Source organism: Seriola aureovittata, chromosome 13, assembly GCF_021018895.1.
Source record: "Seriola aureovittata isolate HTS-2021-v1 ecotype China chromosome 13, ASM2101889v1, whole genome shotgun sequence".
Classification (NCBI taxonomy): domain Eukaryota; kingdom Metazoa; phylum Chordata; class Actinopteri; order Carangiformes; family Carangidae; genus Seriola; species Seriola aureovittata.
Window position 1 is genome coordinate 16,639,477 of NC_079376.1, and position 24,502 is coordinate 16,663,978.

General features: G+C 34.4%; 2 protein-coding genes across 2 annotated transcripts; one reads left to right on the forward strand and one right to left on the reverse strand.

The window, feature by feature from the left end:
• On the forward strand, positions 1–2,668 carry srp14 (signal recognition particle 14). Its single transcript, XM_056393589.1, has 5 exons — positions 1–113; positions 981–1,053; positions 1,139–1,251; positions 1,359–1,391; positions 1,550–2,668. Exons 1-5 carry the CDS (start codon positions 90–92, stop codon positions 1,637–1,639), a joined length of 333 nt encoding a protein of 110 aa, XP_056249564.1. The 5' UTR covers positions 1–89; the 3' UTR covers positions 1,640–2,668.
• xgb (x globin) lies at positions 2,441–24,179 on the reverse strand. Its single transcript, XM_056393588.1, has 5 exons — positions 23,821–24,179; positions 19,504–19,611; positions 17,556–17,676; positions 17,177–17,257; positions 2,441–2,952 (listed from the first exon to the last, which is right to left on the reverse strand). Exons 1-5 carry the CDS (start codon positions 23,988–23,990, stop codon positions 2,833–2,835), a joined length of 600 nt encoding a protein of 199 aa, XP_056249563.1. The 5' UTR covers positions 23,991–24,179; the 3' UTR covers positions 2,441–2,832.
• Between the last annotated feature and the right edge of the window lie 323 nt (positions 24,180–24,502).

The window sequence follows — 24,502 nt, forward strand, 5'->3', positions numbered from 1 at the left end:
CGCAGGGCGGGGCTCCGGCTTGTGTAGTACGTGTGCTTCAGACTTCACAGCAGTTAGCTTGCGGCTACAGCTGAACTGAAGACAGAAACATGGTGCTGCTTGAAAATGACTCGGTAAGAACCGAAAATACATTGTGAATAACTGAGCCTGCTGTTGTGACTATTTATAACCTAGATATTGACAATGTCTGCTTTAGCTGTCTAACAGCTAGTTTGCTAGTACCCTCAACGTTAGACAAGCTAGTCGTCAAACTGATTCATTAGCCAGCCTGCTAACGTTAGGTTGAGGCTAATACTGGTTTAGAGTTGGGCTGGCAAATGTTATGTTGTGCAGTTATTGAATTACCTAGTATATTAACATTCATAAGCCCTGTAGAATTGGATGGGTGTCTTACTTATTGGTAGAGCTACATTTTTGTTCATAGACGCTAACACAGTTAGCGTTAGTCAAACTTTGTAAATTAGCACCTAGCAACGTAGCGTTGACTAGTTTTAAAGAGAATTATAAGTAATGCAGAATGACTGACATTGTGGGGCCTTTTAATATTTTATTATTGCTACTTTGGTTTCTTGAATACTAGTGAGGAAAATGTTTAGGTTAACTACCTTATCCTTTTACTCGCCAGTTTATCAGGTAACTTAGCGTTACACTTAATTAAAGCTATAGCATTCTAATAGCCTATAATGCAGCAGTTACCACCACAAAACTGAACATTATAACCCGAATTATGGTAGGATTTATCGCCAGGTTCTTTTATCTGACTACATTAGTTTTACTAAAGTGTACCATATAAACTGGGACCTGTTGTGTCTGTGATTAAATTGTCTGTGATTTAAATTGGATTAAATGTGTCCTGTCTTTGCTCTGAGATCAACCACAGCTCATAACTTTATCTATCATTGCCCAACTGTGTTTGTGTCCTGAATAAGAAATATTATAAACTTAAATAATAAGATGAGCCTTTTCTTTCTGTTCTTCAGTTCCTCACAGAGCTCACACGGCTCTTCCAGAAGTGCAGGACATCTGGGAGTGTTGTCATCACACTAAAGAAATGTAAGGAGGCTCCTACTGAGTGTTGTCAATAGTTATTCATGTCAAATCAGGACGGAAATCTTAATGAGTGTGTGTCTATTTTCAGATGATGGGAGGACCAAGCCAGTGCCTAGAAAGGGCCACTCAGAGACATTTGAACCAGCAGACAACAAATGTCTCCTCAGAGCGTCTGATGGCAAGAGGAAAATTAGCACAGTGGTGAGCTACAGGGTTTCCTAATATTTGCATTTGATGACCTCTCATCTTTTAATCTTAATGCTTTTCACAGGCTGCTAATGCTGAATTTTCTTTTCATGCAATTTCAGGTCAGCACCAAAGAAGTAATCAAGTTTCAAATGGTGGGTTGAGTTATAGTTTTGTTTTAGTTGTTTGGAAGCTAGTATCTTGGTCAGATTCTCTTAATGAGGTCTCCTCGATGTTATTAAGAGTGGCTGACAATAATGTTTTGTTTCACAACTGACTGTCTTTGATGAATGAGCTGTTTATCTCTTTACAGGCGTACTCCAACCTCCTTAGAGCTCACATGGATGGACTTAAGAAGAAAGATAAGAAAAGCAAAAGCAAGAAAACCAAAGCCACCCAATGAGCAACAGACTCTTTAACATATCCATGGTTACCTTAACTGGCCTGTGCGATCAGTCGGGGAAATGGGAAAGGCCTCCGCTTGGTTTGTCGCCCCACCCCACTTTCTCCCCATTCATCTGAGGCCACAGAATCACTGTTCATCCACCCGGTGACTGCTACGATATTATGCCATTGATTGCATGGTAACATCTCATCCCTGGCTGTTCATTGCCACCGGTGATCTGAATGCCTGAGGAGGATTTTTCAAAACTCATACAAGATGAAGCAGGTCAGCTTTATCTCCATAGCTTATGCTTCAGAAACCAGGTCATCAACAGCTGCGTCGCCTCTGGAGCCAAATCCAGATGCCCAATGATTAACTGCCTTTCATACTATTTAATTGTTAGAGTGAGTCCCTATTTATGTTATATTAACAGCTAACCTGTGAGCCCTATTAGCACATTTCAATTGGACTATTTCTTTAGAAGGATGTTAAATTTTCCAGTTATTTGAATTTTCTTCTTTTAAATATAACATTTTTGCTTTGAAATTTAAGCATGGGTGCTCAAAAATGCAGAAGTAAATATGACCAGGGTTGTTTTATTTTTGTCAAATTTCACAGTATTTGACTATTGATATTGGAGATGAAATTGTATGCTATGTTTTTATTTTACTTTTTGAAGTACAATGAATATTCTTGTTCCCCCATGTCAAGCTGTCAAACACCAATAAAATGTACAGTATAGCTTCAGTTAATGTGGTGAATTCAAATTGACATTTTCTGAATGATGTCATGATTAAGTTAAATAGCACAAAAAACGTATAAAGTTGTAGATTTACTTTAAGTAATTTCTGAGTTATGAATACAGAGACAAAGTATTGGCTGTAATTCTAATCATTTCTCTTTATCACAACTACAAGGCAGGTTTAGCCACAGCCAGTAGACTCTGTCAGCCATTTTGTTGTCATGTCACGCTCCCAAGTCCTGATCTCATGGAAGAGGACTGCAGCAGAATTTAAGTTCAGAGATAAAGTGCTTTGTTAAATGTCAGTGTGTGAGTTTTTTTTGTCTTTTCTTGATAAACTAGCAAACAATGACTGTGGTAAACATGGGCGATGTAGAAAACGAGACAGTAAATACACTATATACAGAGACACATTTCTGTGCTGCACTGGTAGAAACAGTCTTGAGTTGTGGTTAAAGGAAGAAGCATCTCATAGCGCTGTGTTCTTCTTTTCCGGTCTGTCCTTCGGGGAGAGTGTGATGTGGCGCTGTCGGATGCTCTCCTCCTGGTACCCCTGCTTCATTAGGCTGGTCACATACTGGAACATGGTCTGAATCACAAAAAATATACAAAGAGGTGGAACAAGGTTCCCATTAGGTGAAGCACAGTCATTGGTGAAAACAGTGATTTCATGAAAGGTGTCAACTTATTCATGCTTGTGTGTGTCCCCTGCATGATTATTAGGGGCTTTAGAAATATGTGTGATACACAAGATATTTCTTGTGTGTCCACAAACATGCACAAAAGTTGGCTTTAACGGGGCGATGTGGGATGGGAACTATGTTTATAGATGTCCTAGAGTTATGAGTTTGGTGAGGCTAATTTTTTATAAATAAAAAATGAATAATAGTCTTAAGAAAATCTGTGTTAGCTGAGAGATAAGAGCAGTGGATGAAGCCAAAAAATCTCGTACATCTAGGAAGATAAAATATGACCATTGGGGATGGATATAATGATGAGTCATATAGTTTATCTGCCCAGGTAGGATCTGGCATTGTGATTACTTTTGAAACTGGACACATGAAAGAAGACAAGTGGATTTGTGCTGATTGAATGATGAAAGAATGAGTCCCACTTTGTTTTCTGTTATCCTTTTCACTCAACATATTGCTTTGTATACTAAGGTAATAAAAACAATTTAAAAAAAGATATTGATACACAAAGATTGAGTTAGCTGTTCATACATAAAACATTTAAATCGGTTATTAACTCAAACTCCTAGGAGATGATAAACAAGCCTATAGCAGTTCTTATTTAATGGAATTTTTTAACAAATATGTAAATATGTAATTTGAAAGTATATACAAGCATGAATAATACTGAAACTGGTGCTTGTTTTTGAATGTGTGACATGAAGAAACAAAATAAAAACTAATTTCAACCACTAGAGAGCAGTAGAGGCCATTAACTGAAGGAGACGGAAAAAGATGTACAGAAATTTAACCTTAAATTTAAATGTTGTAATTATATTTTTCAATCATCGAAATACAACATGCTGTCTCTAAAAAGTGCACATATTTGAATGCCAAAATATAGTTACTTCATATGTATTTTGCCAACAACTAAATAATGTCTTAACCCCCTGAAATTTTGTGACACAAATGGGAGAAAGCTCTACACTAAAAGTATGTTCATGAATTACAAGGTGTGCATCTTATAACTGTATAACTACTGAGGAGCAACAGCACTATTTGAGCGACTATATACTAATAACAAAAGGGATCTTTTTTTAGGCCTTACTATACCCTGATATTTTTGTGCCTGACTATATGATGATTGCTTTATGAGGAGGCACGGTAGAGCAGTGTTGAGAACTGCTGACTCTCAGGGAGAAGGTTTTGGGTTTGAACCCTGGCAGTCCAAAGACATGCAAATTAGGTTAAATTGAAATTCTCACTAACTTTTTTTTTATGCCTTTCTATAAAAAAATAGGTCAAAGTATAATAAAGTATAAACTCCATACAGAAAGACCCAAGGCCCAGGAAGTCATAGCATGGTTAGGCATAAAAAGCCATTGTATAGTAAGGCATAATATAGAGACTCTGGATACTGGCTTCCTCCCACAGGCCAAAGACACACACACCAGGATAACTGGCAACTTTAAATTACTTTTTTATGACTGACTATACTATAACGTTTTTGTGACATATTATGCCTTACTATACTATTACGTTTTTTGACGTTTTGTGCCTTACTATACTGTGACATTTTTATGCCTTACTTTACTATGATGTGTTTTGATGTTTTTGCACCTTACTATACTATCACATTTTATTCCTTACGATAGTATTACGTTTTTTGAGGTTTTTATGCCTCACTGTACTATGACTCTTTTTGATATTTTTATGCCTTATACTATGAAATTTTTTGACTTTTTATGCCTAACTATACAATGACGTTTATGCTTTACTATACTATGACATTTTTATGCCATACTATACTATGACGTTTTTGACATTTTGTGCTGTACTATACCTTGACGTGTTATGCCTTACTATACTATGACATTTTAATGCCTTACTATACTATGACATTTTTATGCCTTACTATACTATGATGTTTTTTGACATTTTATGCCTTACTATACTATGACATTTTTATGATGTTTTATGCCTTAATATACTATGATGTTTATGTGACATTTCATGCCGTAGTATACTATTACATATTTTGATGTTTTATGCCTTACTATACTGTAACGTTCATTGACGTTTTTATGACATTTTTTGCCTTATTATACAATGACGTGTTTATGAAATTTTAATGGCTTACTATACTATGACATTTTCATGACATTTTAATCCATATTTCGTTTTTTGACGTTTTATGCCTTACTATACTATGACGTTTTTGTGACATTTTATGCCTTACTATACTATGATGTTTTTTTGCCTTATGACATTTTAATGCCTTACTATACTATGACATTTTTATGCCTTACTATACTATGATGTTTTTTGCCTAACTATACTATGACGTTTTTTGACGTTTTATGCCTTACTATACTATCACATTTTTATGTTTTTTGCCCTACAATACTATGACATTTTTATGCTTTATTATACTATGACGCTCTTATGACATTTATATGCCTTACTATACTATGAGGTGTTTTGACATTTTTATGCCTTATTATACTATGACATTTTTTACGTTTTATGCCTTAATATACCATGATGTTTATGTGACATTTCATGCCATTGTATACTATTACATATTTTGATGTTTTATGCCTTACTATACTGTAACGTTCATTGACGTTTTTATGACATTTTTTGCCTTATTATCCGATGACGTGTTTATGAAATTATTTATGGCTTACTATACTATGACATTTTCATGACATTTTATGCCGTATTTTGTTTTTTGACGTTTTATGCATTACTATACTGTGATGTTTTTGTGACATTTTATGCCATAGTATACTATGACATTTTTATGCCTTGCTATACTATGAGGTTTTTGTAAAATTTTATGCCTTACTATACTATGATGTTTTTTTTGCCTTACTATACTATGACATTTTAATGCCTTACTATACTATGACATTTTTATGCCTTACTATACTATGACGTTTTTGTAAAATTTTATGCCTTACTATACTATGATGTTATTTTTGCCTTACTATACTATGACATTTTAATGCCTTACTATACTATGATGTTTTTTGCCTTACTATACTATAATGTGTTTTGACGTTTTTTTGCCTCACTATACTATGACATTTTTGTGAAATTTTATGCCTTACTATACTATGATGTTTTTTGCCTTACTATACTATGACATTTTAATGCCTTACTATACTATGACGCTCCTATGACATTTATATGTCTTATGACGTTTTTGTGAAATTTTATGCCTTACTATACTATGACATTTTTATGCCTTACTATACTATGACATTTTTGTGACATTTTATGCCATAGTATACTATGACATTTTTTGATGTTTTTATGCCTTTGTAAACTATGATGTTTTTTGCCTTATTATACTAAGACATTTTTTGATGTTTTTATTCCTTACTATACTATGACATTTTTATGATGTTTTATGCCTTACCATACTATGACGGTTTATGACGTTTTATGCCTTAATATACTATGATGTTTTTTGACGTTTCATGCCTTACTATACTATGACATTTTATGATGTTTTATGCCTTAATATACTATGATGTTTATGTGACATTTCATGCCGTAGTATACTATTACATATTTTGATGTTTTATGCCTTACTATACTATGATGTTTTTGTGACATTTTAATGCCTTACTATACTATGACATTTTTATGCCTTACTATACTATGACGTTTTTGTGAAATTTTATCCCTTACTATACTATGACATTTTTATGCCTTACTATACTATGACATTTTAATGCCTTACTATACTATGACCTTTTTATGCCTTACTATACTATGACAATTTAATGCCTTACTATACTATGACATTTTAATGCCTTACTATACTATGACCTTTTTATGCCTTACTATACTATGATGTTTTTATGCCTTTGTAAACTATGATGTTTTATGCCTTAATATACTATGACGGTTTTTGACGTTTTATACCTTACTATACTATTACATTTTTATGATGTTTTTTGACCTACAATAGTATGACATTTTTTGCATTACTATAATATGACATTTTTTGATGTTTTATGTCTTTCTTTACTATGCCGTTTTTTATGCCTTACTATACTGTGGTGTTATTTCCGCCTTAACCAACCCTGAACTCAGCTGCGTTAGGTTCTCATCAAGATTGTGGAACCACTGGCGTTGCAGCCTGTATGCAGATGTCTGACTATTGTGGATTGTCTTTTGTTTGGAGTTGATTTTCTGGGGTTTTTTTGTGCTGTTTATTGATCTGTGTCCCTAATAAAGATTAAATGAATGAATAGATATGACGTTTATGACTTTTTATTCCTTTCTATACTATGACCTTTTTATGCCTTACTATACTATGACGTTTTTGTGACATTTTATGCCTAAATATACTATGATGTTTTTTGACGTTTTATGCCTTACTATACTATGACATTTTATGATGTTTTATGCCTTAATATACTATGATGTTTATGTGACATTTCATGCTGTAGTATACTATTACATATTTTGATGTTTTATGCCTTACTATACTGTAACGTTCATTGACGTTTTTATGACATTTTTTGCCTTATTATACAATGACGTGTTTATGAAATTTTTATGGCTTACTATACTATGACATTTTCATGACATTTTATGCCATATTTCGTTTTTTGACGTTTTGTGCCTTTCTATACTATGACATTTTTGTGACATTTTATGCCTTACTATACTATGATGTTTTTTTGCCTTACTATACTATGACATTTTAATGCCTTACTATACTGACATTTTTTGCCTTACTATACTATGACATTTTAATGCCTTACTATACTATGACATTTTTGTGACATTTTATGCCATAGTATACTATGACATTTTTTGATGTTTTTATGCCTTTGTAAACTATGATGTTTTTTGCCTTATTATACTAAGACATTTTTTGATGTTTTTATTCCTTACTATACTATGACATTTTTATGATGTTTTATGCCTTACCATACTATGACGGTTTATGACGTTTTATGCCTTAATATACTATGATGTTTTTTGACGTTTCATGCCTTACTATACTATGACATTTTATGATGTTTTATGCCTTAATATACTATGATGTTTATGTGACATTTCATGCCGTAGTATACTATTACATATTTTGATGTTTTATGCCTTACTATACTATGATGTTTTTGTGACATTTTAATGCCTTACTATACTATGACATTTTTATGCCTAACTATACTATGACAATTTAATGCCTTCCTATACTATGACATTTTAATGCCTTACTATACTGACCTTTTTATGCCTTACTATACTATGATGTTTTTGTGACATTTTATGCCTTACTATACTATGACATTTTTATGCCTTACTATACTATGACGTTTTTGTGAAATTTTATCCCTTACTATACTATGACATTTTTATGCCTTACTATACTATGACATTTTTATGCCTTACTATACTATGACATTTTTTGCCTTACTATACTATGACATTTTTATGCCTTACTATACTATGACGTTTTTGTAAAATTTCTTACCTTACTATACTATGACATTTTAATGCATTACTATACTATGACATTTTTATACCTTACTATACTATGATGTTTTTTGCCTCACTATACTATAATGTGTTTTGACATTTTTTTGCCTCACTATACTATGACATTTTTATGCCTTACTATACTATGACATTTTAATTCCTTACTATACTATGACATTTTTATGCCTTATTATACAATGACGTGTTTATGAAATTTTTATGGCTTACTATACTATGACATTTTCATGACATTTTATGCCATATTTCGTTTTTTGACGTTTTATGCCTTACTATACTATGACGTTTTTGCGACATTTTATGCCATAGTATACTATGACATTTTTATGATGTTTTATGCCTCACTATACTATGACGGTTTATGACGTTTTATGCCTTACTATACTATGATGTTTTTGTGACATTTTATGCCTTACTATACTATGATGTTTTTGTGACATTTTATGCCTTACTATACTATGATGTTTTTTTGCCTTACTATACTATGACATTTTAATGCCTTACTATACTATGATGTTTTTGTTAAATTTTATCCCTTACTATACTATGACATTTTTATGCCTTACTGTACTATGACATTTTTATGCCTTACTATACTATTACAATTTAATGCCTTACTATACTATGACATTTTTATGCCTTACTATACTATGACGTTTTTTGCCTTACTATACGATGACATTTTAATGCCTTACTATACTATGACATTTTTATGCCTTACTATACTATGAAATTTTAATTCCTTACTATACTATGACATTTTTATGCCTTACTATACTATGACATTTTTATGCCTTATTATACAATGACGTGTTTATGAAATTTTTATGGCTTACTATACTATGACATTTTCATGACATTTTATGCCATATTTCGTTTTTTGACGTTTTATGCCTTACTATACTATGACGTTTTTGCGACATTTTATGCCATAGTATACTATGACATTTTTATGCCTTACTATACTATGACATTTTTATGCCTTACTATGCTATGACATTTTAATGCCTTACTATACTATGACATTTTTATGCCTTACTATACTATGACGTTTTTGCGACATTTTATGCCATAGTATACTATGACATTTTTATGATGTTTTATGCCTCACTATACTATGACGGTTTATGACGTTTTATGCCTTAATATACTATGATGTTTTTGTGACATTTTATGCCTTACTATACTATGATGTTTTTGTGACATTTTATGCCTTACTATACTATGATGTTTTTTTGCCTTACTATACTATGACATTTTAATGCCTTACTATACTATGACATTTTTATGCCTTACTATACTATGAAGTTTTTGTAAAATTTCTTGCCTTACTATACTATGACATTTTAATGCCTTACTATACTATGACATTTTTATGCCTTACTATACTATGATGTTTTTTGCCTCACTATACTATAATGTGTTTTGACACTTTTTTGCCATACTATACTATGACATTTTTATGCCTTACTATACTATGACATTTTTATGCCTTACTATACTATGATGTTTTTTGCCTCACTATACTATAATGTCTTTTGACATTTTTTTGCCTTACTATACTATGACGTTTGTGTAATTTTATGCCTTACTATACTATGACATTTTTATGCCTTACTATACTATGACATATTTATGCCTTACTATACTATGACATTTTTATGCCTTATTATACTATGACGTTTTTTGACGTTTTATGCCTTAATATACTATAACATTTTTATGCCATACTATACTATGACGTTTTTGTGACATTTCATGCCGTAGTATACTATTACATATTTTGATGTTTTATGCCTTACTATACTATGATGTTTTTGTGACATTTTAATGCCTTACTATACTATGACATTTTTATGCCTTACTATACTATGACGTTTGTGTAATTTTATGCCTTACTATACTATGACATTTTTATGCCTTACTATACTATGACATTTTTATGCCTTATTATACTATGACGTTTTTGCGACATTTTATGCCATAGTATACTATGACATTTTTATGATGTTTTATGCCTCACTATACTATGATGGTTTTTGACGTTTTATGCCTTAATATACTATAACATTTTTATGCCATACTATACTATGACGTTTTTGTGACATTTCATGCCGTAGTATACTATTACATATTTTGATGTTTTATGCCTTACTATACTATGATGTTTTTGTGACATTTTAATGCCTTACTATACTATGACATTTTTATGCCTTACTATACTATGACGTTTTTGTGAAATTTTATCCCTTACTATACTATGACATTTTTATGCCTTACTGTACTATGACATTTTTATGCCTTACTATACTATGACAATTTAATGCCTTACTATACTATGACATTTTAATGCCTTACTATACTATGACGTTTTTGTGAAATTTTATGCCGTAGTATACTATGACATTTTTTGATGTTTTTATGCCTTTGTAAACTATGATGTTTTTTGCCTTATTATACTAAGACATTTTTTGATGTTTTTATTCCTTACTATACTGACATTTTTATGATGTTTTATGCCTTACCATACTATGACGATCTTATGACATTTATATGCCTTACTATACTATGACGTTTTTGTGAAATTTTATGCCATAGTATACTATGACATTTTTTGATGTTTTTATGCCTTTGTAAACTATGATGTTTTTTGCCTTATTATACTAAGACATTTTTTGATGTTTTTATTCCTTACTATACTATGACATTTTTATGATGTTTTATGCCTTACCATACTATGACGGTTTATGACGTTTTATGCCTTAATATACTATGACGTTTTTTGACGTTTTATACCTTACTATACTATTACATTTTTATGATGTTTTTTGCCCTACAATAGTATGACATTTTTTGCATTACTATAATATGACATTTTTTGATGTTTTATGTCTTTCTTTACTACTCCGTTTTTTATGCCTTACTCTACTGTGGTATTATTTCCGCCTTAACCAACCCTGATCTCAGCTGCGTTAGGTTCTCATCAAGATTGTGGAACCACTGGCGTTGCAGCCTGTATGCAGATGTCTGACTATTGTGGATTGTCTTTTGTTTGGAGTTGATTTTATGGGTTTTTTTGTGTTGTTTATTGATCTGTGTCCCTAATAAAGATTAAATGAATGAATAGATATGACGTTTATGACTTTTTATTCCTTTCTATACTATGACCTTTTTATGCCTTACTATACTATGACATTTTAATGCCTTACTATACTATGACATTTTTATGCCTTACTATACTATGACATTTTTATGCCTTACTATACTATGATGTTTTTGTGACATTTTATGCCTTACTATACTATGATGTTTTTTTTGCCTTACTATACTATGATATTTTAATGCCTTACTATACTATGACATTTTTATGCCTTACTATACTATAACGTTTTTGTAAAATTTCTTGCCTTACTATACTATGACATTTTAATGCCTTACTATACTATGACATTTTTATGCCTTATTATACTATGACGTTTTTGCGACATTTTATGCCATAGTATACTATTACATTTTTATGATGTTTTATGCCTCACTATACTATGATGGTTTTTGACGTTTTATGCCTTAATATACTATGATGTTTTTTGACCTTTTATGCCTTACTATACTATAACATTTTTATGCCATACTATACTATGACGTTTTTGTGACATTTCATGCCGTAGTATACTATTACATATTTTGATGTTTTATGCCTTACTATACTGTAACGTTCATTGACGTTTTTATGACATTTTTTGCCTTATGATACAATGCCGTGTTTATGAAATTTTTATGGCTTACTATACTATGACATTTTCATGACATTTTATGCCATATTTCGTTTTTTGACGTTTTATGCCTTACTATACTATGACGTTTTTGTGACATTTTATGCCTTACTATACTATGATGTTTTTTTGCCTTACTATACTATGACATTTTAATGCCTTACTATACTATGACATTTTTATGCCTTACTATACTATGATGTTTTTTGCCTCACTATACTATAATGTGTTTTGACGTTTTTTTGCCTCACTATACTATGACGTTTTTGTAAAATTTTATGCCTTACTATACTATGATGTTTTTTTGCCTTACTATACTATGACATTTTAATGCCTTACTATACTATGACGCTCTTATGACATTTATATGCCTTACTATACTATGACGTTTTTGTGAAATTTTATGCCATAGTATACTATGACATTTTTTGATGTTTTTATGCCTTTGTAAACTATGATGTTTTTTGCCTTATTATACTAAGACATTTTTTGATGTTTTTATTCCTTACTATACTATGACATTTTTATGATGTTTTATGCCTTACCATACTATGACGGTTTATGACGTTTTATGCCTTAATATACTATGATGTTTTTTGACCTTTCATGCCTTACTATACTATGACATTTTATGATGTTATATGCCTTAATATACTAAGATGTTTATGTGACATTTCATGCCGTAGTATACTATTACATATTTTGATGTTTTATGCCTTACTATACTATGATGTTTTTGTGACATTTTAATGCCTTACTATACTATGACATTTTTATGCCTTACTATACTATGACGTTTTTGTGAAATTTTATCCCTTACTATACTATGACATTTTTATGCCTTACTGTACTATGACATTTTTATGCCTTACTATACTATGACATTTTTATGCCTTACTGTACTATGACATTTTTATGCCTTACTATACTATGACAATTTAATGCCTTACTATACTATGACATTTTTATGCCATACTATACTATGACGTTTTTGTGACATTTCATGCCGTAGTATACTATTACATATTTTGATGTTTTATGCCTTACTATACTGTAACGTTCATTGACGTTTTTATGACATTTTTTGCCTTATGATACAATGCCGTGTTTATGAAATTTTTATGGCTTACTATACTATGACATTTTCATGACATTTTATGCCATATTTCGTTTTTTGACGTTTTATGCCTTACTATACTATGACGTTTTTGTGACATTTTATGCCTTACTATACTATGATGTTTTTTTGCCTTACTATACTATGACATTTTAATGCCTTACTATACTATGACATTTTTATGCCTTACTATACTATGATGTTTTTTGCCTCACTATACTATAATGTGTTTTGACGTTTTTTTGCCTCACTATACTATGACGTTTTTGTAAAATTTTATGCCTTACTATACTATGATGTTTTTTTGCCTTACTATACTATGACATTTTAATGCCTTACTATACTATGACGCTCTTATGACATTTATATGCCTTACTATACTATGACGTTTTTGTGAAATTTTATGCCATAGTATACTATGACATTTTTTGATGTTTTTATGCCTTTGTAAACTATGATGTTTTTTGCCTTATTATACTAAGACATTTTTTGATGTTTTTATTCCTTACTATACTATGACATTTTTATGATGTTTTATGCCTTACCATACTATGACGGTTTATGACGTTTTATGCCTTAATATACTATGATGTTTTTTGACCTTTCATGCCTTACTATACTATGACATTTTATGATGTTATATGCCTTAATATACTAAGATGTTTATGTGACATTTCATGCCGTAGTATACTATTACATATTTTGATGTTTTATGCCTTACTATACTATGATGTTTTTGTGACATTTTAATGCCTTACTATACTATGACATTTTTATGCCTTACTATACTATGACGTTTTTGTGAAATTTTATCCCTTACTATACTATGACATTTTTATGCCTTACTGTACTATGACATTTTTATGCCTTACTATACTATGACATTTTTATGCCTTACTGTACTATGACATTTTTATGCCTTACTATACTATGACAATTTAATGCCTTACTATACTATGACATTTTAATGCCTTACTATACTATGACATTTTTATGCCTTATTATACTATGACGTTTTTGCGACATTTTATGCCATAGTATACTATTACATTTTTATGATGTTTTATGCCTCACTATACTATGATGGTTTTTGACGTTTTATGCTTTAATATACTATGATGTTTTTTGACCTTTTATGCCTTACTATACTATAACATTTTTATGCCATACTATACTATGACGTTTTTGTGACATTTCATGCCGTAGTATACTATTACATATTTTGATGTTTTATGCCTTACTATACTGTAACGTTCATCGACGTTTTTATGACATTTTTTGCCTTATTATACAATGCCGTGTTTATGAAATTTTTATGGCTTACTATACTATGACATTTTCATGACATTTTATGCCATATTTCGTTTTTTGACGTTTTATGCCTTACTATACTATGACGTTTTTGTGACATTTTATGCCTTACTATACTATGATGTTTTTATGCCTTACTATACTATGATGTTTTTTTGCCTTACTATACTATGACGTTTTTGTGAAATTTTATCCCTTACTATACTATGACATTTTTATGCCTTACTGTACTATGACATTTTAATGCCTTACTATACTATGACAATTTAATGCCTTACTATACTATGACATTTTTATGCCTTACTATACTATGATGTTTTTTGCCTCACTATACTATAATGTGTTTTGACATTTTTATGCCTCACTATACTATGACATTTTAATTCCTTACTATACTATGACATTTTTATGTCTTACTATACTATGACATTTTTATGCCTTGCTATACTATGACATCATAATGCCTTACTATACTATGACATTTCATGCCTTACTATACTACGATGTTTTTGTGACATTTTATGCCTTACTATACTATCATGTTTTTTTGCCTTACTATACTATGACATTTTAATGCCTTACTATACTATGACAATTTAATGCCTTACTATACTATGACATTTTTATGCCTTACTATACTATGATGTTTTTTGCCTCACTATACTATAATGTGTTTTGACATTTTTATGCCTCACTATACTATGACATTTTAATTCCTTACTATACTATGACATTTTTATGTCTTACTATACTATGACATTTTTATGCCTTACTATACTATGACATGTTAATGCCTTACTATACTATGACATTTCATGCCTTACTATACTACGATGTTTTTGTGACATTTTATGCCTTACTATACTATGATGTTTTTTTGCCTTACTATACTATGACATTTTAATGCCTTACTATACTATGACATTTTTATGCCTTACTATACTATGACATGTTAATGCCTTACTATACTATGACATTTCATGCCTTACTATACTACGATGTTTTTGTGACATTTTATGCCTTACTATACTATGATGTTTTTTTGCCTTACTATACTATGACATTTTAATGCCTTACTATACTATGACATTTTTATGCCTTATTATACTATGACGTTTTTGCGACATTTTATGCCATAGTATACTATGACATTTTTATGATGTTTTATGCCTCACTATACTATGATGTTTTTGACGTTTTATGCCTTAATATACTATGATGTTTTTTGACCTTTTATGCCTTACTATACTATAACATTTTTATGCCATACTATACTATGACGTTTTTGTGACATTTCATGCCGTAGTATACTATTACATATTTTGATGTTTTATGCCTTACTATACTGTAACGTTCCTTGACGTTTCTATGACATTTTTTGCCTTATTATACAATGACGTGTTTATGAAATTTTTATGGCTTACTATACTATGACATTTTCATGACATTTTATGCCATATTTCGTTTTTTTGACGTTTTATACCTTACTATACTATGACGTTTTTGTGACATTTTATGCCTTACTATACTATGACGTTTTTTTGCCTTACTGTACTATGACATTTTTAATGCCTTACTATACTATGACGTTTTTGTGACATTTTATGCCATAGTATACTATGACATTTTTTGATGTTTTTATGCCTTTGTAAACTATGATGTTTTATGCCTTAATATACTATGACGTTTTTGTGACATTTTATGCCATAGTATACTATGACATTTTTTGATGTTTTTATGCCTTTGTAAACTATGATGTTTTATGCCTTAATATACTATGACATTTTTTTGCCTTACTATACTATGAAGTGTTTTTACATTTAAAATTTGGTTCTCTACATTTTTACACATATAGGCTATACTTATATACATATATGATTTTACTTCATTTGTACATATATTTAATATATGGAAATTCAACACATGTACATATATTACATTTGCGTATTGGCATTCCTGAATGCAAATTCTAATCTTATTTGTTAATAAACTGTTTGGTTGATGGCATTAAAAAGCCAATTCCTTTGTTTTGGGGGGATGGTGGGGTTGTTGCGTCCCTACCAATGTTGAGACCAAACCTACGCCCTTGGATCTTGGAGTGACATAACATGAAGTGACAGAGCCATGTTCTATTTTCTCAATATGCTCATGTATGGTTCAGTGAGATGTACATTTTCACATCAGTCAAGCTTGTGCAGCACTGGTTTCCTTCTTGACATGTTACATGGTGCATTAAAAAGATGTGCACAATTCTTGACACTGATGCGAGTCGGACACAAGCTGTCGCTGCTGATGTGCTGGTTGCACACATCAAGCCTATTTCACAAGGCATTTACCCAGAATGGGTTGCTGCAAAGGTCTCTGATTAACACACCCTCATAAGGAGACACAGGTCACACAGTGACAACTACTTACCTTCCATGCTTCCTCCACCTCAGCTGTCCACCTCTCCTTCAGGATGGGCTGCACAGCACAGATGAATTCTGCTCCGACATACTGGAAAATAATTATGGGAGACACTTGATGACATTGTGCCCTCGTAACTTGGCTAGTATCCAGTTGGCGTGTCACTCCATTGCTGTTATTGTTATTTGAAAGAGTAGGTGTTTCCATTTTGCATTTCTGGGAGTGTGTCAATTCATTCAGCTGCTGGGGTTTTAGGGGTCTCAGTATAATGATGAGTCTAATAGAGAGCTACAGTATCAGTGGAAATTAGAATATGTGTACTCTATAAACAAAGCAACATGACAAAAACAGAGCATGTTCAGCACTGTAGGGATCATCAGGGTCTTACGCTGTAGTACTTAGGTGGGGCGTTGTAATGATAATGGCTTTTCCCCAGCTCCAGAGCCAGAGCATCCAGTCTCTCCAGCTGGTCTAGTCTAGCCACGCTTTTCTCAATGAAAGACATCACCCTGAAAGAGACAGAATAAAAAAAAAGGCTCAGAAAGAGCCACCAGGCCTGATTGATCCACCAGTTAATCGTGAATTAGCAGCAGCAACTATGAGCTGATATACCTCCGCTATAGATAAGTCTGACACTCCTCTGTGTTGAAAGGCTGCATGGTGACATTTGCAGTCTCACAAACTCAAATGGCAAGAAAGAACATTTAATTGATTGCATATCTATCAATCTAACTCTCACTTGCAAAACCAACTGATTGCACAATACTTTTCCCCACATGAAAACATTTTTTTCCCTGCACACCACAGGATCAATTTCCTTTGTTGCTTTCCAGGTGTGTCTGTCTCCACTGCAGAGCGTGTGCGTGACAGTTTTGAAGATGAATATGGAACAAAGGGTTAGAGTTGGTTTAGCTCTATCTTCTCTCTGTCTCGCTGCCACCGTGGACATTTGTACTAATGTCCCTGAGTGCGGCTGAAGGGCCATTTGGCCTTATCACTGAATTTGAGAGCAGCCGGTTTACGCTGGAACGTGTAACACGTTTTGTCAGTGTGTTCCTGCTGCAATGCCACGCTAGCCTCTGTACCTTCAGCTCCTCAGGCAGTAAATGGCTGCTGTGGCCTCATGTGTAGAGGAACACAGAGAGGCCCGACACACACTCGGAAACAACAGACAAGTGGCTGTGATACATGCTACGAGCTCTGTCTGCAGCAGAGTGGTAAGTAAGGCTATAATGATATGACTACATGAGGTGTTTGATCTGCCACTACTTTTATAACACATCCCTGATATTGAGCTGCACCATGTGCAATGTGGTTTTATCATATCATTGTTCCACTTAGATAAAAAGGTGGTGCCTGAAGAAAACTGTACTAAAACTGCTTATTCTTTTGTGCCACAGAGCACCATCATTGTCCAAGAACTAGTAAAAACATGGCTGACATGTTCCTTCATTACCAGAGACATGGACACTGTAATTCATCTTGAGTCAACTCCATGTGCACTGTCTTGCTGCCATAAATACTCACTCGAGCATTCATTCGCAAACAGCAGTACAACCCAGGAAATCTGTGGAGTGGCTCTGCTAATTAAAAAATACAAAGAAATTATGTTTTGGTAAAAACCAGTAAGACACAGGGTTGAAGTGTCCACCTTTAGCCACTCCAAGATGTAATGATACAAAATGAAAACTTGATCTTAGAATCAACAATTCCTTCTTTTATATAATTAATAAGGTCAAATGAACGCATCTGGATTAGGACAGGTGGTGTTCATGAAGGAGTTCTTGGCCTCACGTGATCGGGCTGTGAGGTTACATCTTACAAACAAGCTTGGGAATCACTGCACAAGAACAGCAACTGTGTATTAATCCGCAGCTGAAAATAATCCTCAACAAATACACGGTTTGCACCTGTTTCAGTAACATCTGGTAAAAACTAAAGTGCCCAGCTGTTTAAAAATTAGACTATATATATATATATATATATATATATATATATGTATGTGAGCTGTTTTTAAATATTCCCTGAAAGTGAGTGCCTCAGACACAATAGCAAAGTCAGAGACTATTCAGATATTGATTAAACCATTGTTGTGTTCTGGTCTTTTTATAGGATTTTTGACAAATGTTTGCATAGCAGCTGGGATGGTCACCACTGTGACAGAGGCCAATGAATTACTGCTATGCTTTGACCCTTTAGTGTAAACTAGACTAAAGGTCGGTGGATATTGATATGCTCTCTTGCCCATGCAGTGTATACCATGCTGAATGCTATGCTTTCATTGACTGATTTGCGATGGTGTTGATGTGTTGTGAAATGCAGAGCTGCTGACCGACCGTAAGCCGTGTGCCCTGAGTTCCCGGCTGGTCCTCAATCTCTCTAGGTCCTCGACGTCTCGAAACAGGAAGAAAACATCCTTGCACTCTGGATGGGTCTCAAACAACCTGTTACCAAGAGAACAACAGCACATGCAGCCATCCGTGAGCATCATGAAGAGCAGCCTGTCATATCCATTCCCACACCAAAACAAACCTCCCCCTGAGTTTCCCAACTAAAGATGAGATAACCCCAAGAGTTTCAGCGTGGCCACTCACACAACTGTAATCCTGCATTCACAGTGCTGAGTGTGAATGTGCAAATTTCAGCTCATTAACATTGCTATTAGAGGCTTCTCTCTCATCCTGCAGCCTTTCTCTCCACCCCACACTTTGAATAGAGATCTGATTGTGCCTCTCTGATCTTATTCTGATTCTTCTTATCACTGTCCTCCCCTCTGGTTCTTTAGACCCAACAGATGCAATCAGTAACAGCCTATGGTAGATGTAGAGAGAGTGTATTAGCAAGGCAATCCATACCCTCATTTCCACCCGCAGCTGTGATGAGCAGCCTTGCTCTGTCGGAGCCGGGGCAGAGGCTCAGTTAAATGGAGCAACCGCCTCTACTACAGTTTTCCTTTTCTGATTTAACCTCAATCAATTTCCTTAACCAGAGAGTTTAAACATGCTGCCATCCAATCAAAGAGCCTCCCAGTCTCCAGCTGAGGTACTGGTGATTAGTCATGCTACCAGAATATACAGCTACCTCCTCTGGATGCGAGTTGTATTGAGCTCAGACTGAGATGCAAGGATTATGAGAGGTATCAGATGTTTTAATGTGAAAACATGAGCATGTAGCTTCCTAATGTGAACAGGAACTTGAGCTGCGAGCAGCTCCTGATTGTTATTGTGTAAAATACTAGACCTGATGTAAAATCTATATAAACACATTTTGTTATGTTGCAGCCTCATGCTAAAATCATTTCAATTCATTTTTCCCCTCATCTACCAATAGCTCATAATGACAAAGTGAAATTTATTAAAAAGGAATAACTGAAATATCACATTTACATAAGTATTCAGACACTTTACTCAGTACTTAGTTGAAGTACCTTTGGCAGTGATTGCAGCCTCAAGTGTTGGGTGTGACACGACAAGCTTTGCACACATGGACTTGGACTACCAGCCCTCTCTGCAGATCCTCTCAGGCTCTGTCAGGTTGGATGAGGATCGACAGTGGACAGCCATTTTCAGGTTTATCCAGAGATGTTTTATTGGACAGTCGATGAGCAATGACTGGTTTCCTCCAGACATGACATTTTAAATCAAGGCCAAACAGTTCGATCTTGGTTTGATCAAACCAGAGAACTTTGTTTTTCATAGTGTGAGAGTCCTTTAGGTGCTTTTTTGAAAACTCCAAGTGGCTTTCATGTGTTTCTCACTCAGGGGCTTCAGTCCGGCCACAGTGCAGTGCTCCACTGATGGTTGTGCTTCTGACCATCGGATTCTTGGTCACCTCTTACCAAGGCTCTTCTCCAACGGTAACTCAGTTTGGCCAGGCAGCGAGCTGCAGGAAGAGTCCTGTTTGTTCCAAATTGCTTCCATGTAAGAATTATGGAGGCCACTGCACTCTTGGGAACCTTCATTGCAGGAGACATTTTTTTGTAGCCTTCCCCAGATCTGTGCCTCAACACAGTCCTGTCTCTGAGCTCTGCAGGCAGTTCCTCCCTCCTCATAGCTTGGTTTTTGCTCTCATATGCATTGTCAGCTGTGAGACCTTATATAGACAGGTGTGTGTCTTTCCAAATCATGTCCAATCAACTGAATATACCACAGGTGTAGAAACATCTCAAACATGATCAATAGAAACGGGAAACACCTGAGCTAAATTTCTAGTGTCATAGCAAAATGTCTGAATACTTATGTCAATGTGATATTTCACTCTTTCCTTTTTAATACATTTGCAACAATTTCTTTTAAAATTCAGTTTTGGCTTTATCATCATGGGGCATTAAGTGTACAACAATGAGTGTAGATTGATGAATTTAAATGATTGAAGCATAAACCTGCAACATAACAAAATGTGAAACAAGTGAAGGGGTCTGAATACTTTCTGAATGCACTGTATATGTATGTCAAAATTATAATCCAGCACAGACAATCTGACCTGAACATCTGTGATGCTGAACTGTAACGCTGAGCTCGGCGTAAATAATAAATTATAATTTTCAACACTGGGTGAGGCAGGTCAAAAAGAAGCTCATTCTATTTTCCATTGTTGTTTTTCCCCATGCTCTGCAGCAGTTGCTTGTGAGAGGAAAACGCCTGAAATCCAGAACAAAGTCTTGATGAATAAATGCATTAGATGTCTACAACATGTGGCCCCCTTGGAAGATAGAGAGATGTATGAATAGAGGTGTTGGGAGAGGTGTGATGTGTGAGAGAAAGGATGTCTGTCTAATGGCTGCTGTGAAAAACATCAGTGGCTCTGCGCCCTTTGACAAGAAGATGATGATGCAGCGAGGTCTATTGAAACGCAATATACAGACATGGCCAACAAGCTCTGGCTGAAGACAAAATGTGAGACCGTGTCTGACATCCAGTCCCCTGACTTAGACACATATGTTTTCATATGTCTGTTACATAATAAATGATTCTCATGACTGTCTGTTCGGTGTAACTCCACAGTTTAGCTCATTGCTTTTAAAGTATTTTACTGTGATACAGCTGGTACCTGTTTGCGTTTCTGTGCTTTATTAACTTAACCTTCTCACAAAGACAAAAATCCAGGGTCTATTTATTTAAAATAATTCTTAATAAGTTATTGAATGACATAAACTCAACCAGCGACACTACAATGTTTGCACACCATGTGTAATTGGCCTCTTTTCTTTGGGGGTGGCACCACAGAAGCTGTGACTTGTGATTTATCGGGAGCGAAATGGCTGCGAAATTTGCTTTCTTACTATTCACACGCCCTGCTCACCAGTGTCATTGATGAGAGAAAAGGGGGAAATTGGCTGCTCTTTTTTTTACCCACATCTCCGCCACTGTCAACGCCGCAGCAAACATGTAGGGAGCTGGTTATTTTGCTCCACTGTGTGTACCTCTTGCCGACATGGGCGCACATGCAGGCATGCATAACATAAGCAGACAATGTAGCACCCTATATAGCTCGAGTGGAATTTTAATTGGTGCTGTTCAGATGATATATTTGGCACTCATGAATAGAGTTTTTGAAGTATCTTATTTTACATGGATTTGACAATCCCCTTGCCAAAGAATACACACAGTGAAAAACAGGTGATTCCCGTACTGTCACAATTACTGTCATGGGATACAAGCTCTGACAGCCTGGGGGCCCTGGGGTGGCCCTGACCCACAAACGGCCTACGTATTTCCAGGCTAACACGCTAAGGTCAATCCCTTCAGCTGTTCGGGTCACCCCAGGGACACATGGCATTAATTGGGCTTAAAGCTATACTCTGTGCCCGGTAGTCTCTTTCCTGTAGATCCAGCAGCAGCAGCAGCAGCAGCAGCCTGAATGTCTGCCAGTCTTTATCACCACATTCTTTCATTTGTTTTATTTCCCAGCCAAAGGACCAAATACGTTTACCCGGAGGCTGGTCATCATCATAATTGACAAAATGCATTTCCCTGATGGCTAATGCCTTTAATTGTACAGTGGGATGGCAGACCTGGAGCTGTGTGTTATTATGTAATGTTGTTAAGATGTGATATGAAGTGATAAGAGAGGAGGAGGGGTATTCTGCCCCAAGCTTTCAATGAAAAGCTGAGGGTCAGAAGGCAGGGCACAGGGACGTGGTGGAGGTGGAGGGATGCTGCGTGATCAGTTCCTGGTTTGGATTATAAAGTCAGGCACCATGTCAATGTCACATCGGATCTGCAAGACCTTCAGCAGACCACTTTGTCTCAGGTCCAGCAGGTCAGATCACAGTGCAGAGGTTTCACTAAGCACTCTGATGAGGTTAAACTGAAAAGTCAATAGTTTTGCTCCTTTTGCTGAATATCCTGATCAAGAGTAGAGGACATTTAAATACTGATGATATAGAAAAGTTGTGTGTGCTATTGGAAAAAAAAAGGTATCCTGGGTTTCCTTTGGATGCAAAATATTACACAATACTTAAAACATATAAAAATGTTTTCAGAGAATCAGTGCGTATAAAGGCCACTTTGTCACCTGATGATAAACTACTTAGTGGAAATGTACTGTCGCTATAACATTCCTGATCCTATAGCATCATATTTTCTTAAATATTTAGTCACGTGACATGCAGCGAACACTGGAAAAGTACAGAAAAGGTTCGAGCATCTTACCTGACGAACATAATAATCCCAACTTTAGCTATATCATCCCGGATAACTTTCCATGACTCCTTGATCATCTGAATCTGATCCTCGGTGGGATGCGTAGCAGCGGCAGCATCCTCTGTATTCCTCTCTCCAAACTCCGCTTTTGCCGCCAGACCTGATATTGCACAGCCCATTCTTTAGAAAAAAAATAAACAAATGAGACGATTTTTTTTGTTGTTGTTCCAATCCAGTAAGAAAAAAGGGAGGGTTAATTGATTTTGTGCCAAAGAAAATCTGAGGTTGCTGGCATCTGGTTTAAGTGCGCGATTCCAATTGCGTCTTGTAACTACTCTCCTCCGGTGAGTACGAACCAGCGTCGAGTCAGCAAACACACAGGCAGGATGCAGGTTCTGGTCGTTGGTTCAGACTAAAACCCCCCTTTAATGAGCACATTTTGCAACAAGCATTGAGCAAGTATTTAGCTTTTATATTGAAGGGCTTCCCGCTTGACTTCCGTTGTATGCCTGTATGTTTCTGGCTGACTTGATGCAGCTTTTGAAAGCAAAGGTGATTCAGTTTGGTAACCTGAGGCACAAAGGATGGGCTGTGCTGTCATTTTATATGAAAGATATCCAACGCAAATTGATAATAACACACACACATGCGCCCAACTTATAATAATATCGTGACTAGCTGTTCACAGCCT

Coding starts and splice junctions, on each gene's coding strand:
- srp14 (XM_056393589.1), top strand. CDS start 90: ATGGTGCTGCTTGAAAATGACTCG. Junction 1,054..1,138: donor TGTCATCACACTAAAGAAAT/GTAAGGAGGCTC, acceptor GTCTATTTTCAG/ATGATGGGAGGACCAAGCCA. Junction 1,392..1,549: donor AAGTAATCAAGTTTCAAATG/GTGGGTTGAGTT, acceptor ATCTCTTTACAG/GCGTACTCCAACCTCCTTAG.
- xgb (XM_056393588.1), bottom strand. CDS start 23,990: ATGGGCTGTGCAATATCAGGTCTGGCGGCAAAAGCGGAGTTTGGAGAG. Junction 19,612..23,820: donor GGGATTATTATGTTCGTCAG/GTAAGATGCTCG, acceptor TCTTGGTAACAG/GTTGTTTGAGACCCATCCAG. Junction 17,677..19,503: donor CTCAGGGCACACGGCTTACG/GTCGGTCAGCAG, acceptor TGTCTCTTTCAG/GGTGATGTCTTTCATTGAGA.